The sequence below is a fragment of the Prionailurus viverrinus genome, chromosome E3 (assembly GCF_022837055.1).
Source record: "Prionailurus viverrinus isolate Anna chromosome E3, UM_Priviv_1.0, whole genome shotgun sequence".
Taxonomy (NCBI): Eukaryota; Metazoa; Chordata; class Mammalia; order Carnivora; family Felidae; genus Prionailurus; species Prionailurus viverrinus.
The window spans coordinates 11182623-11200153 of NC_062576.1; the positions used below are offsets into that span (position 1 = coordinate 11182623).

The 17531-nt window shown below is 40.6% G+C and overlaps 1 protein-coding gene across 6 annotated transcripts in view; it reads left to right on the forward strand.

Moving 5' to 3' along the window:
- Nucleotides 1-17531, forward strand: part of GTF2I (general transcription factor IIi) — a 109648-nt gene that overhangs the window by 16692 nt on the left and 75425 nt on the right. For all 6 annotated transcript variants that reach the window (XM_047838491.1, XM_047838493.1, XM_047838488.1 and 3 more), the window contains exons 2-4: nt 9272-9375; nt 13081-13219; nt 16622-16756. In XM_047838491.1, coding sequence (XP_047694447.1) covers nt 9277-9375; nt 13081-13219; nt 16622-16756 — 373 coding nt within the window. In that variant the 5' untranslated portion in view covers nt 9272-9276. The remainder of the gene's footprint in view (nt 1-9271; nt 9376-13080; nt 13220-16621; nt 16757-17531) is intronic.

Here is a 17531-nt window from a genome sequence, read left to right on the forward strand (position 1 = left end):
AAATTAACTTTCCTTATGACCTTAGCAAGACGGCTAATCTTTCTGGGCTGGGCCTCTCTTTTATAACATAATGGAGCAGGGAGGTTGCACCAAAATATGTTGATTTTTTTTTTTTTTTCCCTTGACCTAAGATTATGTGTTATAAGACTGAAATGGAAAGATAACTTGTTGAAATTAACAAAGTAACAAAAAAGAAATAGGGCATGAATGTAATTTAAAAAAAGATAGGATCAGTGTAATCTAGTACCTTCCCCATTTACCAGTGGGATCCGGAGCTTAGATTTGAATCAGAAATACTGAACATTCAGTAATATTTTAGAGATCACCATAATAAATATTAAGGATCTCAGGGGTTGTTGTTGTTAGAGTGATAATGGCACGTGTGAAAATCTTCACGATTTGACTCACTATAAAATATTTTTTGTTATTTTGCTGTTTAGCATTAACAGCAAGGATCAATAAACTAAAAGCAGAAGTATGGCCAAATGAAAATTTATATGGAATTAGTTACTGGCTTATTTTGAGGTAGAGCAGATCAGAACAGTAAGACCACAAATAAACCTAATCCCTGAAATGGATCTCCAACAAGAAACAGAAGAAGATTGTAAAGAATGACTGGAGTCTGTTTTCAGAGAGAGAAAATAGGCATCACATCTTAAACAATAGCTGACCAGGATAAAAGACCTATGAAACAGCAACAGGCCAATTAAGTTCATCTTCGAAACTCATAAAGGAGAATTAAAGTCAAATCAGGGAAACAAAAATAAAGTCAGACAACACTCAGAGTGGACGAATTAAGGATATTGAAAAAATGGGAAAGAAGATACAGCAGAGTGAGGTGGCTGCAGGCAAGCACTGTTCTGCCTTTTTATTTATTTTTTCCTCTGGTAGGCTCCACGCCCAACGTGGGGCTTGAACCCACAGCCCTGAGATGAAGAGCTCAAGAGTTGCATGCTCTGCAGAGTGAGCCAGCCAGGCACCCCCAACTGCCTGACTATTCCATGTGGGTCTGGCTAGACTGCCAGCCCCAGTGTGCCCCAGATAATCTTGTTCTGCCCAGCCACTGTAATTAGGCTAGGCTGGGGGCAGGCTGGGGACACAAACCCCCAGAATTTCGTGCACAACGTAGTAGATACAATAGTCTGCTGCCTCTGAGATCACGGTACCAGATGTGTGGTAAGCTTAAAGATACATGTGGCCTTCATCTCTGCCTTAGGGAAGAAACCCATCTGCTCAAGGACACTATTGGAGTAGAGCGAACTCCAGTGACGTCTTGTGTTCCTGGATCTAGCTGCATGTGGAGCTGGTGCAACCTTTAGGCTGAATAATTAACTAAAACAGTAAAAATTCCCTTCTTGGTGGTTTGAAATTGGAATTTGTTCTAGCAAATTCATAAAGTTATTCTTCAGAATAAAGAATATCATAAGCTGTGGTTCCCAAAGTTGGTGGAACTAATAAGAATGTTCTAAAATTGTGTAACAGGGGCTCCTGGGTGGCTCAGTCAGTTAAATGTCTGAGTCTTGGTTTCAGCTCAGGTCATGATCTCATGGTTCGTGAGTTTGAGCCCCACTTCGGGCCCTGTGCCGGCAGGGTGGAGGCTGCTTGGGATTCTCTCTTCCTCTCTCTCTGCCCCTCCCCACTTGTGCTCTCTCTCTCTCTCTCCCCCTCTAAAAATAAACATTAAAATAATTTTTAAGAGATTATAAAACAAAACTGGTAAAAATAACAAAGTTGATAAGATGGAAACTTGGAAGGGCTAATACAGAAAGGCTGCTAGGAAAAAGAAAGTGGGAACTTAGAGAATAGAAATGAAAAATCACTTTTGTCCTGAGGGTGTCTACCAGTTTTACCTCCTTGTGGGATGAGAGGCTCAGAAATTGAAGCCCAGAGCCTGCACAGAGCATGGGGGTCAAATAGACCTTTTTTTCCCCCTAGTAAGACTCCAGATTGGATGAGGGTGATTAAGCTAGTCTGCATCCCTATTTGTGGTCTGTGTTAACATCTGGGTGGCCCAAGGAACCTGAAGCCTTGAACTTGGATTATGGCGATCCAAGCAGGTAGTGTTCCTAGATACCTGGAGGGACCTGTCTTAATCCGAGGCTGGTGGGGAGGGGCAAGGGAGAGGGAGAGAGAATCTTTTTTTTTTTTTCTTTTTAATTGTATTTATTTATTTTGGAGGCCGGGGAGAGAAAACAGGGAGAGAGCGAATCCCAAGCAGTCTCCGTGCTGTCAGTGCCGAGCCAGAGGCAAGGCTTGATCTCACGAACCGTGAGACTGTGACCTGAGCTGAAGTCAAGAGTGGCACGCTTAACCGACTGAGCCACCCAGGTGCCTCCAGAGAGAGAATCTTAAGCAGACTCCACGCTCAGCTCAAAACATGATGTGGGACTCAGTCTTATGACTGTGAGATCATAACCTGAGCCAAAATCAAGAGTCTGATGCTTGACCAACTGAGCCACTCAGGTGCCTCTAGGGTCCACATTTAAAATAAATGTTTTTAACAATTAAAAAATATATTTTTTAATGTTTGTTTATTTTTGAGGGAGAGAGACAAAGTGTGACTGGGGGAGGGGCAGAGAGAGAGAGGGAGACACAGAATCCGAAGCAGGCTCCAGGCTCCGAGCTGTCAGCACAGAGCCCGACATGGGGCTCGATTTCATGAAACGCAAGATTATGACCTGAGCCAAAATCAGATGCTTAACCCACTAAGCCACCCAGGAGCCCCATTAAAATAATTTTTTAAAGAAATGTTTTCTTCTTTTTTTTTCTCTTTCTCCTCCTTATGTTCATTTGTTTTGACAGAGAAAGCACAAGTGGGGGAGGAGCAGACAGAGAGGGAGAGAGAGAATCCCAAGCAGGTCCTGTGCCGTCTGCTTGGAGCCTGATGCAGGGCTCTAACTCACAAACCACGAGATTATGATCTGAGCTGAAATCAAGAGATGCTTAATCAACTGAGCCACCCAGCCCCCCCCCCCCCCCCCCCCCGCAGGGAGTAAAAAAAAAAAAAAAAAAGTTTTTTTTACCATTTATTTATCTTTGAGAGAAAGAGAGGGAGTGTGCAAGCAGGGGAGGGGCAGAGAGAGGGAGACACAAAATTCAAAGCAGGCTCCAGGCTCTGACCTTTCACCACAGAGCCCGACACAGAGCAGGGCTCGAACTCACAAACTGTGAGATCATGACCTGAACCAAAGTCAGACACTTAACTGGCTGAGCCACCTAGGCGCCCCAAAAATAACTTTTTAATGTAAAGTGACCAGCACATAGTAGAAGATAATCAGGCATACATGGGAACAAGTACCATGAATATGAGCAAGAACCATAAGCAATAGAAATACAGCTAAGATTTTTTTTGAATTATCAGAGACCATAAAACAACCACCTCTGTTATGTTTGAGAGACAGCACGAGCAGGGGATAGGGACAGAGGAAGAGAGAGAGAGAAAGAGAATCCCAGGGAGGCTCTGTGTCCACTGCACAGCTCAACATGGGGCTCAATCCCATGACCCTGGGATCCTGACCTGAGCCAGAATCAAAAGTTGGATGCTCAACCAATTGAACCACCAGGCATCCCTTACCTCTCTTATATTTAAAGACGTATGTCAGGCTTGAAAGTCTCTAGGGAGTAGGAGACTAAAATGTTACATAACAACAAATCTTAGAAATGAAAATTGTGAACAAAATAAAAAGAAAGAATTGGTGAAGCAGAAAGTGAGTCTGAGGAAAGAGTTTACGAAAGAGAGGAAAAATGAGAAAAATGCAGAAGAGGGTATGAGTCTTAGTTATCAGCACCCATTCCATCTGAGTCTCACAGGATGGCAGACAGAGAATGGGACAGAGTCAGTATCTGAAGAGGTAACAGCTTGAGAATTTACCACATTCGAGAAGCCCAGTGAATGACATACTGAATAGAAAGAAGGGCGAAGCCCAGCGAATGACGTACTGAATAGAAAGAAGGGCGCATCTAGATGCATCGAAGAAAGAACATCCTAAAAACAGCAGGCATACAGATGGGGATTATCTTCACAGGATGGAGGCCAGACTATAATGAAATAACCTCAGTGTGCTGAAAGTAAGAAGTTCTCAACCTAGATTTCTATTCTAGTGAAAATATCTTAGAAGAATAAAGGACTTTTAGCACACAAAAGTTTGCCATGAGAAAGAAATTTTAAAGGATTAACTTCAGGCAGAAGGAAAGTCTTGAGGTGCAAAGAGAATAAACAAAGACTCTTAAATGTGTGGTTAAATAAAGATGAAAGATTGAAGCAAAAATGATGCTGCATTTGGAAGTACAGAATTAAACACATAAAAGAGCCGAAAAAACATAAAAACACACACAAAAAAATTCATTCGTATAATAATAATCAGAATTGAAAGCCTGGATTGGGAATGAAAATTACTGATACTTTTGGTAGAACATGTGACTCAACTTCAGGATCGTGAGTTCAAGCCCCACTTTGGGCATGGAGCCTGCTTTAAAAAAAAATTATTGACAGTTTATGCAAACATGAAACCATCAGACATCAGTTTAGTAATGGACCTAGGATCTGAGTCACCTAAGAAGAAATATAAATAATAAAACTATGAAAAGTGTTTCTTTAATAAGCAAGGAAGTTCGACTACTTTGGTAGTAATAAGGTATTCATAGTGATTAGGTCATAGCTGTGCATCCAAAGTGTTGGTGAGGCTGGTGAATTTAGCATGATTTATTGTTATTGTTCTTTTAAATAACGTGCTTTTTAAAAATAATCTCTACATCCAACATGGGTTTTAAACTTATGACCCCAAGATCAAGAGTCACATGCTATAGTGACTGAGCCAGCCAGGCACCCTGAATTTCGTATATTTTAAACATTTCTGGAAACAGTGTAAAAATTTTGGTGTGATATATCAAGAGCTATAAAGATGTTCGTACAATTTATCTCTTTCAGTATGAATTTTAAAATATGGAAATAAGGCAAAAGACATATCTATTTAAAAAAATTTTTTTTAATGTTTGTTTTTGAGAGAGAGAGAGAGAGAGAGAGAGAGGGAGAGGGAGAGCGCCAATGGGGGAGGGACAGAGAGAGGGAGACTCAGAATCTGAAGCAGGCTGCCGGCTCTGTGCCCCAACTCAGGGCTTGAACTCACGAGCCGTGAGATCATGACCTGAGCCGAAGTCAGACGCTTACATGACTGAGCTCCACCCAGGTGCCCCAACAAAAGATATATTTATGAAGATGCTTAGAGAAATTGTTATGATTCCATTTTGATGGGCTGTTACATAGCTGGGATGAAGAATTTATGCTATAAGAATATGTAATGTGGCAAGTAGATGATGCTGGCTGATCATGGAGGCAAGGTCATTGCCCTAATAGGGGGTTAGCCTCCTTGGAATTTTAGTAATTTATCCTGAGGGTCTATGTCCCTGCTGTCTCAAGGGCATTTTAATCATAACGTATCATAAAACTGTATTTCTGTGTTCCTCCTCTCAGGACACCTACCAGAGATACTACAGGTACCACCATGGTGGCTCAAGGGGTCCTGAGAATTACTTCTCACAAATAAGCTTAAATGAACTTATGCAACATGGTGTAATCTCTGTAGCAGTATGGTTTTTGTGATGATGGAAATGTTCTGTGATCTGCAATATAGTAGCCACTAGCTACATGTGGACACCGAGCTCTTGAAAGGTAGCTAGTACAACTGAGGAACAGAATTTTAGTTTTTCATGAAAATAGTTACATGTGGCTACTGGCTACCATATTGGATAGTACGGATAGTACATCTCTAAGTATTGGACACCCACTGGGTTGTTCCTTGACCGTTGGTCTTCTGCCTTGGATGACTGCCTTATAAAGAGATCACCTTTTTTCTGTCTACCACCCCTCCTTTACTAAGACCGCATCAGAGATACACAGTGGGGAGTGAACACAGGTTACAAATCCAGAAACCAGAAGTCATTTTCTTGTCTAACGTGGGTTCACCCTATGAATTGTCTTAGGTCAATTCTTCTTCCTTGCCTGTATATAAAAGACTCAAAGGGATCCATTCTGTTTTTGTATTTACTGTCTTATGGAGTACATGATTATTTTGTTCATTTTCCTTTTTGTTCCAGAGAATATCACTGATGAAATTCAGAGATACAAATATGCGTATTTGCATTCCTTGAGCACAGAGCTAACTGCCCTATTTTAGTTGCTTTCAGTGGTGCTTTTTTTATTGTTCATTTCTAGTGACACACACACACACACACACACACACACACACACACACACACACACCCTTTTTAAAATAAAGCAAGAAGAAAGACTACATGGGTTCTGCTCAAGTATTTTATGGGAACACCGTCTCCTGTGAAGTTCTTTTTTCTAGGTTCTGTGAATACTTCTGTTTTACTTTTGTCCTCTCTTTCTCCCTTACAGTGACTGTCACGTCTCCTGTCCCATAAGCTTGTGTCAGCAGCCTGGCCTGGTGTGTGTCCCTTGTATCTGTCGTTAATGCCGCTATGTGATGGCAGTTCCTTTCTGGGAAAGAGGAAAGAAAGGCAGCAGTTGCCCAGGGAGGGTGCCAGGGAGTGTTCCTTGAGTGGTCTTGACTCAACTAATCAGGGAAATGACCTCTTGGGGCGGACAGAGAACAATTCAGAGAATTTCTGTTGTAATGCGGATATACACACATTTCTTGAGAACAGAAAGCCCCAAACAAAATTCATCCTTCCCCATCAAGCTTGACGGGACTGGTCACCTCCAAGGTTCTTCCCATTGAACATTGCTGTGATGCCTCCTGAGTTCTGGTAATGAAATAGGACCTCTCGTCGCCTGTGGCACCCCTACAGGGCTGTTGGCGTGGCCTCTGTCTCCTATTTCTTAACACTCATTGAACACGAATGACCTCATGACAGATTTCCAGCAATTTAGGGTGAATAGTGGAAACAGCAGTAGGCAGAAATTTTTGTCCTAGTGTTGTGTTCTGGCACTGATAGTGGCTGTATGACCTTGACACATCACTGCATTCGTAAAATGAGAACATACCTCCTCTTTCCCTTGCTGGAGAATTGAATGAAAAGTGAGATTATGAAGAAATACTATGAGAAATAATGACGGTATATCCTAGGTGAATGTTCTGATTATGGCAAATGATATGGCTTTGTTGTCCATTTTTACTGAACCACATTTTATTTATTTATTTACTATTTATTTATTAAAAACATTTTTTTTGTAATGTTTTTATTTATTTTTGAGAGACAGACACAGAGCACAAGTCAGGGAGGGGCAGAGAGAGAGGGAGACACAGAATCCGAAGCAGGCTCCGGGCTCCGAACCGTCAGCACAGAGCCCAACCCAGGGCTTTTGAACCCACCAGCCTCGAGATCATGACCTGAGCTGAAGTCGGACGCCCAACCGACTGAGCTCCAGGTGCCCCATTGACTGAACCACATTTTAATATAAATTTACTTTAACTTAGTTATCCGAGGGGCACCTGGGTGACTCAGTCAGTTAAGCATCGAGTTCGGCTCAGGTACTGATATCATGGTTCACGAGTTCAAGCCCCACATGGGGCTCTCTGCTGTCAGCACAGAGCCCGCTTCGGATCCTCTGTCCCCCTCTGTCTCTGCCCCTCTCCTGCTTGCACTGTCTCTCTCTCAAAAATAAACATTAACCAAAATTAAAAAAAAAAACTTATTTGTCTAAGAGGTAAGAATGGGACCAAAGCTGTTAGGGAAAATGATTTCTAACCATTCTCTTGCTTAATGCTGCTTTTCCTGACTCCATCTCCGTTCAAGATAGAGATCTTGTTTTGGAAAACAGAATTGCTTCTATTTGTTCACAGATCCAGGGATAAGTAGTCATTATTTTTGTTACTGTCTTTCATTGTCAAGTTTTAATTCCTAAGTATCTGTGCTCTGTTACTTTTGTGTGGGCCCCAGCCTGAGTAGAGGAGGGCCAGAGTGAGAGAATCCCAAGCAGGCTCCAGGCTCTGACTTGGGGCTCGAACCCATGAACTGCAAGGTCATGACCTAAGCCAAAATCAAGAGTCGGACGCTTAACCGACTGAGCCACCCAGGCGCTCCAGTTTTAACCATTTTTAGAAGTACTTCCCTGACATTATGTGCATTCATTATTGTTCCGCAATCATCACCAGTATCTAGTTCCAGAGCTTTTCATCATCCCAAACTAAAACTATGCTCACTAACAATAAATCCCTGCCACTCAGTCTTCCTAGTCCCTGGCAACCACCGTTCTACTTCCCGTCTCTACAAATTAGACGAATTCGAGGTCTCTCATGTGAGTAGAATCACAATAGTTGTCTTTTTGTGTCTGGCTTATTTCACATAGAAGAACATTTTCAGGGTTCACTTACGTCGTAGCATGTTTCAGACCTTCTTTCCTCTTTAGGCTGAGTTCTATTCTGTCGTATAGATGTATCACATCTGCGCATCCGTTCAGCTGACCGTGGACATTTGGGTCATTTCCGCCTGTGTAGCTGTGGTGCGTGATGCTTCTGTGAACATGGGTGTAGACCCAGCTGAGTGCCTGCTTTCAGTTCTTCTGCGTATATACCCGCAAGTGGAATTACCGTGTCACGATAATTCTGTTTAATTTTTCTAGGAACTGCCAAATTGTATTCCACCGTGGAACATCATTTGACATTCCTAACGGCAGTGCACAAGGGTTCCGCTTTCTCCACATCTTCACCAACATTTACTATTTGGTGTTTATGTGTTGTATTTTTACAGTGTTTCAGATTCCGCTGTGGCTCCTTGCCTGATACCCGAGTATCAGAAAGTGTTTTCCAAAGAGACCGATTGGCTTATTATAAAGGAATCTTAGATATCGTTTGTCCTGCAAACTATTTCCTCAGTAAGAAAGAAGAAATTCTCTTCCACAGCGTCAGTCTGCTGTACCCACTCAGCGTGGGCCTGGGACGAAGGCCGCTTTGCATCCACGTCCTGTGTTAAACTGTTGTAAACTGTCACTGGATTGTGGAGTTTACAGTCTCCTCTCACTCTCACTTGGGAGAGATTTTAACTGGTTGTGGGTGACATCTGAATTTATTTTGGGGGGTTATGCTGACATAGTATGGAAATTAGTGGGACAGTTAGGGGATAGATTTTCTATCTTAGAGGGTAGGAGTTTTTGACAAATCAAATACTCAGTCTCTGAGCCTTATGTTTTCTCTCAGGCAAGAAAACTGTAAATGAGGCCATCTGTGGGGGACCCTCACCAGCTCTCAACGTATGTTTAGAAGAACATTGTGAATTTCTGCCGCTCACTTTCTTACTGCTTTCCTAGGGATCATGGCCCAAGTAGCAATGTCTACCCTGCCCGTCGAAGATGAGGAGTCCTCGGAGAGCAGGATGGTGGTGACGTTCCTTATGTCTGCTCTTGAGTCCATGGTGAGATGGCCTTACCGTCCTATAAAATTTTTATAGTTGGATAGGATTGAGCCGGTGGGTGAGACTGATTTGTTTTTGTAAACATATAGTACGTTTTCTGGTGTAATAAGAAGAGGTTTTTTGCTTAAATAATAATTATGGATTTAAGCCTTTCAAATCATTTTGTTACCATGTTTCAGAATATTCTTAACTTCGGTCAATATTTTATGTTTCACATTCAATTGCAGCTGTTTACCTACCAATATCTTAGGCAATATCTTGTTTTGCAGGCATTAGCTTTGAATTTATGTGTAATATTTGGAGCCACTCAGAGTGAGTTTGTATATTCTAGGGTGGTGCTGGTGTTTTACTGTATCTGTATAAAGAACACTGGCAGGATGTGGAGGCCCTGAGAGCCTGCTCTCTATTTCTGTTCATATGTGCTGTGACCCACAGTGGACCTTACTCTACCGCCTTTCACTGCGTATGTAGTGTGTTAGCTCTTTATTTTTAAGAAACCTGTGTCGTATACTTAATTATAGCAAACTATTAAGTATTCTTCTTTTGCTGTATTTTTGTATTACTGTGATGGTAGTAATACAACTTAATCATGTTTTTACAGAACTATAGCTAGAAACATAGTATTTCAGCCTGCAGGTTTCTATGCATCAGACTTAGGTATTTTCTGATGTTGAAATTAAATATAGTATACTCTAAGTAGGAGGAGGCTATGTATTTTCCATCCTAGTTATTGACTAGTATTAGATAGCATTTAATCTCACAGGTGTCAGTATAAAATAATTTGCGGGTTGGTTACCCTCCCCGCCTTAAGGCATTTTTTTCCTTCTTTGTACTATTTGAGAATTTTGAAAAATAATTTCCTTAAAGACAGAAAGTTTAGTATCTGTTCAGTGGCTGTATACTGTTACTTTCTGAACGTAACTTATATCTACCTTGTGTTCCTAAAACCAGCCAACGTTTGTAGCTATAATGTTATTTTATTTACTTAAAAAAAAATTTTTTTTTAACGTTTATTTTTGAGAGAGAGGTAGACAGACAGAGTGTGAGCCATGGAGGGGCAGAGAGAGAGGGAGACAGAATGTGAAGCAGGCTCCAGGCTCTGAGCTGTCAGCACAGAGCCTGATGTGGGGCTCGAACCCACAAACCATGAGACCATGACCTGAGCCGAAGTTGGACGCTTAATCAACTGAGCCACCTAGGTGCCGCTGTTTTATTTCTTTTTTAAATGTTGATTTATCTTTGAGAGAGAGAGACAGAATGAGGGGCAAAGAGAGAGGAGAGAAAGAATCCCAAGTAGGCTCCACACTGTCAGCACAGAGCCCGATGCAGAGCTCAAACCCGCGAACCCTCAGATCATGACCTGAGCCAAAATTGAGTCAGACGCTTAACTGACTGAGCCGCCCAGGTGCCCCTGTGGCTGCAATGTTAAATGATAGGTTAGAGATTAAATTCTACTCTGTTTATTAAAATAATTTTCTTTAATACTATACTATACGTAGAATAACATGGTCATATAGGGCCCATTCTCTTCCTTTAAACTGTCTTTATAATTTTCTTAGGCAAAGTCACTTCATTATTCTCAGCCTTTATTTCCTCCTCACATTCCTGGTTGTAAATTGTGAAGTATAATTATAGGTGTATAGGTCAGTTTCATCTTTCCTTTGGCTCATAGATTTCTTTGATCTAATCTTTGGGCTGTACATGCATCTTGCTTTGCCATTTCATAAATACTGCCTTTGGTGACAGGAATGTCCAACTAAGTGTGGATAGTGGAGTAGGCAAGCACCCTGTCCATACCTAAGTAAGTAAATAACACTTCCTTTTGGGTGAGCAGCCACAGTATATCTCATGTAAATATAACGTAACGAAATTATAGGATGGCGTTATTCTTCATGCTCAGAACAATTGTTGACTCATCTCTAGGTCAGAAGTTCTACACTGTGACTTTATTATATTTCAAAAGATATCTGATCATCTCAGTAGTTTTAAAATTATACATGATAATGTTGTAGAGCAGTATTATGCAAATCATTTTTATTTAAGAAATTAGAGAATGGTCCTTGTGTAAATAAAAACCAAATAGAGGGGGCGCCTGGGTGGCTCAGTCGGTTAAGCGGCCGACTTCGGCTCAGGTCACGATCTCGCGGTCCGTGAGTTCGAGCCCCGCGTCGGGCTCTGTGCTGACAGCTGGGAGCCTGGAGCCTGTTTCAGATCCTGTGTCTCCCTCTCTCTGACCCTCCCTCGTTCATGCTCTGTCTCTCCCTGTCTCAAAAATAAATAAAAACGTTAAAAAAAAAATTTTTTTTTTTAAAAACCAAATAGAGGAAAGCTGTGGTTTGCAACAAATGGTACTGAGAACATAGAGTATTTGGTCCAAACAAAACAAATCAACAACAAAAACCAAAAGAAAACCCAAAAAACTTCAAGTGTTTATTACATACCAAGTTGAAATTCTAGATGAGTAAAAAAAATAATATATCAGCGCAAATTTTAAAAACCAGAAGAAAAAATATATAATTGTATATTTAATTTCATAAACAGCTTTTCTGTGCCTAAAATAAGTGAGGTACTTTTGTGCATCAGTAGGGAAACAGACTACTAACATAGTAGAAGAATAAGCAGAGTATATGTTAATTTATAGAAAAATATCTAAGGTACAATACTCTTTAAGTTTGATACTAGCTAATTAGTGGATTATTGATTATACTAAGATACCCTTTTAAAATGTTTCTTGAAATGTTACACTGTATCATTTTTGAGATTTTTGTGAGTTCGCTCTTGTAGAAGCTCAGATGGGAGCGTAAACTGATAGAACCTTCTTGGCAGTCTGCAGTAGGTTTTGAGAACCTTAAAAGTATTTGCTTTCAGAGTCGAAAGTTTTCTGACTCTTGTTTCTATTTTGTCCCCAGATTATTATTTCAGTGTTATTTTAAGGAACGATACTTAGAATCGCCAATATTTCCAATAATGTTAGTACTAAATGAATTATTGTACATCCATAAAATGGAATGTTATAGAAGTTTTTAAGATTTTTAAGAACTTTTAATTTCATAGGAATATACTTAGGAGAAGCCCTACTTAGTAAAAATATACTCGCCCAACACGATTCCCATTGTGTATATTCATACAGAGATACTTCTGGAGGTGGGATTATGTGGTAGATGTTGTGATGTGGCTTCAACTTCCCTTTAGGACTGATGGCACTAATTCCCCCAGCAGCTGTGAGCATTCGAGGCTTCCCTGCCCAAGGTCTCCCCTTTCTTTGCGGGGGAGCATCCCAGCTCTGGAGCTCCTCTGATGCAGGTGCACCAGTGATCAGCTCTCCCTGTGCCTGTGCCGAGTTTGGTGCCCCTCACGTCTCATGGGTGTTGCTATTGAGAGTACCCACCAGTAAGCCCGTGTGCAAATCTGAGTCTGTTTCACAGGGATTTGGCCTGTAACAGATTGCAAGGGATTTCTGCCTTGTTTTCTTAAAAATTCTGCTTTCTCCTGTTTAAAATTGGGGTTCAAAACTATGTAGAAAGAGAGCTACTTGTAAAAAATGGTGACTCTCTTCTTTATGTGATTATCTAAGCCAGAAACTAGGAACTTCATCTAATTCTAGATTCTGTAGTAAGAGTTGAAGTGAGATGTTTTATTCATCCAGCAGAAATAGTACTTTTAAACACCTGTGTGTAACATAAGGTTTGCTTATTTGTATTTCAGTGTAAAGAATTGGCCAAGTCCAAGGCAGAAGTGGCCTGTATTGCAGTGTATGAAACAGATGTGTTTGTTGTTGGAACCGAGAGAGGACGTGCTTTTGTCAACACCAGAAAGGATTTTCAGAAAGATTTTGTAAAATATTGTAAGTATTATATTTTTATTATGCCTAAGTATTTATGGATAACAAATGTCTTCTTTTCTAAAGCAGAATGACATTTATACTAAAAGGATGTTCTAAAATGTCTACAGAGACATGCTCCAAATGAATCACAGGCATGGTAATCTATAAGGGTAAATTTTACTGAAGAGTGTAAGGAAAATGGTGAATGTGTACTGTTCTGTGTTCCTTTCTCGGCATTACTTTGGATTAGTGGCACAAAGAGAGAAGGTAGAGAAATTTTGAATTGATTTAAGGTTCTTATTTAAATAACATTTATTTTCTTGATAGATATTTGGTGTGTTCAAAACAAGTCTTTCAGTGTGCATTAAATTTGTGTAAGCACAATACAAAGTTAGGTCTCTGATTCTCTTAGTGGAACCAACTGGTCAGAGTCCTCAGTGAGTTTTGGGATCCTCCAGTTGGAAGTTCATCCAGTTGGTGAGAACTTACTAGATACTGGCACAAATGCAGTAGAGAAATGTGCTGTAAGATGTTAATACCTATGGCCTTTCACAGACCCACAGTTTCTGTATCTGTGTTGTGTTTTTGTTTTTTAATTTTTTTTTAATGTTTATTTATTTTTGAGACAGAGAGAGACAGAGCATGAATGGGGGAGGGGCAGAGAGAGAGGGAGACACAGAGTCTGAAACAGGCTCCAGGCTCTGAGGTGTCAACACAGAGCCCGATGTGGGGCTCGAACTCACGGACCGCGAGATCATGACCTGAGCTGAAGTCAGACGTTTAACCGACTGAGCCACCCAGGCGCCCCTGTTTTTGTTTTTTTTAATATATTTTTTTTTAACATTTATTTATTTTTGAGAGAAAAGAGACAGAGCGTGAGTGGGAGAAGGACAGGGAGAAAAGGAGACACAAAACTGGAAACAGGCTTCAGGCTCTGAGCTGCCAGCAGAGCACGATGCGGGGCTTGAACTCACGAGCGGTGAAATCGTGACCTGAGCTGAAGTTGTACACTTAACTGACTGAGCCACCAGGTGCCCCTTCTGTATCTGTGTTTAACCTAATGCTGTCCACAGGTTTTATGTTGACTCAATGATATAGCTTCTACTTCAACATGGAAAAAGAACAAAATGGTGGGGATGTCTGTTTATAGGCATTTATTATATGTATATATCTTTTTTTTTTTTTTAAACGTTTATTCATTTTTGAGAGACAGAGACAGGCTGTGAGCAGGGGAGGGGCAGAGAGGGAGGGTGACACAGAATCCGAAGCAGGCTCCAGGCTCTGAGCTGTCAGCGCAGAGCCTGATGCGGGGCTCAAACTCAACTGGGAGACCATGACCTGAACTGAAGTCGGCTGCCTGACCAACTGAGCCACCCAGGTGCCCCTCCTAAGTATGTATCTTTAAGTGCCAAACTTAAATTTCCATTATCTAGTTAGATCCAATTCATGATAAATTGAGTGGATCATGGGTGAATAAAATTAGTTTTCTTAATTTATTAATTTCAGTTGTCAATTGTAGTTTTAGTCCTTTTAAAAAAAATATCTTCTCTCCACTGCTTGCCTCCCTCCACCCCCACTATAATCTTTATAAGCTTTATGGCAGTATAATTCATTAAAAATTTTTTTTCATTATTTCTGATCATTTTGAGAATTTTTAAGGCTCCGATTATGTTTGTGTTTTTAAGTTTATAGTAATAATGTTTTGATTATGTGTGTATCAGCTGCCATCTGTCCCATGAATACTATAATCCCCCTGGCAGCTGTGTTTATATTCCCGTTCCCTACACTGCCTTGCTTATGTGGTTCTCCAGTGGTTAGAGCTAAGCATTAGGGGCACTTGTCCTCAGTTGCAAACTGTAGTCCCTGCCTATTAGTATTCATACTTTCTTTTTGTTACCAATAATTCAGTGCTCCAGAGAATAATCTTCGGATGTAATTCTTAAGTGCATTATATTTGTTTGTAGAATCTATTTTGCAGATAAGGATCAATAGTGGTCTTCTGTAACCTAATCAGTAGGTTTATGAGTCAGTTTTAGAAATTCTTGGGGGAGACTTGTCTTTCCCAGGGGCTGGAAAAGCACCATCCAGGAGAAATAATATGATGCGAATCATTCCTAGAATTTGAAACTTTTTAGTTACGACATTCATAAGAAAGTGAAACAAGGGAAATTTATTTAGTGGTTATAGTTTAACCCAGTCTATTTAAAACATTATCATTCAACATGTGATCAACCTAAAAATTATGACTTGGGATATTTTGCGTACTCTTTTTTTGTACTAAGTTTTCAAAATCTAGTATGTATTGCAAACTTAGAGCACATCTTAGTTTGGACTGGTACGTTTCAGGTGTTAGGTAGCCACACACAGGTGGTAGACTTTTCCAACCTGGACTGTGTTTTGTGGTGGTGATAATCTCATGTTCAAGTTTGTAGCTGATAAATTACTCTAAGGACGTGTCTTTTTAATTTTCTTTTATTAAATTTTTTTTAATGTTTATTTATTTTTGAGACAGAGAGAGACAGAACGTGAATAGGGGAGGGGCAGAGAGAGAGGGAGACACAGAATCTGAAACAGGCTCCAGGCTCCCAGCTGTCAGCACAGAGCCCGATGCGGGGCTCGAAGTCACGGACCGTGAGATCATGACCTGAGCTGAAGTCGGACGCTTAACTGACTGAGCCATCCAGGCGCCCCAAGACGTGTCTTGTTTAAAACTATTAGTAGTTAATTTTTACTTTACAGAATTTTTAGTTATAGCAACACTTATTTCAGAGATGATGATCATTTCTTACTATTTTTATTCAAGCCATTTATGTCTTATGTTTTTATTTTTAAAGCTTAAAAAATTATTTATCTGTCAAATAAGCCCTGTGCCCAGCATGGGGTTCAAACTCACCAGCCCAAAAGATCCAAGAGTCGCACACTCCACTGACTAAGCCAGCCAAGCTTAATTATTTTTAAATTCCCCCTCATCCCTTTTTTTCTGTCTTTTTATAACAAATCGTAAATATTAGAATATAGAAAAAACATACCTGAAACCAACATTGCACTGTATGTTAACTAACTAGAATTTAAAAATTTGAAAAAAATAAAGCGAGAAACAAAGAATATAGGAAAAAAAATACTCTTTTAAAAAAAAATTTAAGTTTATTTATTTTTGAGAGAGGGAGAGGGGAGAGAGAGAGAGGGAGAGCGCGAGCGAGCGAGCGCGCGAGCGAGCCAGGATGCCAAGCACGCTCCATGCTGTGTGTGCGGAGCTCGAGGGCTCAGTCTCCTGAATCGTGGGATCATGACCTGAGCCGAAACCAAAAGTCCAACATTCAGCTGACTGAGCCACCCAGGTACCCCTAGGAAAAAATACTGTTACTGAAAGCCAGGTATTAAGGTAGTGGAGATGAGCCTTTTATGTCATTAATTGCTTTACAGGTGTTGAAGAAGAGGAAAAGGCTGCAGAGATGCATAAGATGAAATCTACAACCCCAGCAAATCGGATGAGTGTAGACGCTGTAGAGATTGAAACGCTCAGGAAAACAGTTGAGGACTATTTCTGCTTTTGCTATGGTAAGGTTCTACGCTTGCATTTTCTAAAAGAGACATTATGTAAAGGGTAGATGGTGTAACTGGTTTAACACTCGTCCAGCACACCTTGACAAACTGCCCAGACCTCTTGGGGTAACATCAGGGATGATCTCACTTTCTAGTTCTGGTTCAAACTAGAACCCAGAAATAAGCAAATGCACCTATTAGAGCTGTGGGGTAGGGTTTTTTGTTTTCTTTTTCTTCTTTTCAAGAGCAGTTTTAGGTTTATAGGAAAATGAAGAGGAAGGTAGATTTACTGTGTAGCCCCTGGCTCAGTACATGCATAGCTGCCCCCCCTACCCACACTTCCAGCACCCCTTACCAGAGAACCTACATTAACACCCAGAGACCTGTTTGTTTTTGACTTATGTGCTGATCTCACCGATCCCCCTTTTTTTGTTAACCTAATCACACGGCAAACAAAGCTCTTAAGAAAAACAGTCAGAGGGAGAGGATACCAGTTACACTGTGAGGCCCTAGGTAAAATTCATCTCTGGGGAATGGGGTTTCTAGCATCTCTGGGCTTACTGCCTGATGTCTGCACACAAAAGTACTAGAACACACTTCGTTGTGAATGGCGATCGTATTTATTGTAATAAGTTTTTGATGAGAATATTGGCAAAACATCGCCGGATATTTTATAACAGTTGGATTTGTCAGGCTTCCATGTTCTGGTGCTGGATTGGATATGAAAAGATCATGTTATAACAGCACAAGGCCATTGTAAAGAAAGACAGTAGTGGAAGAAATGAGCTAT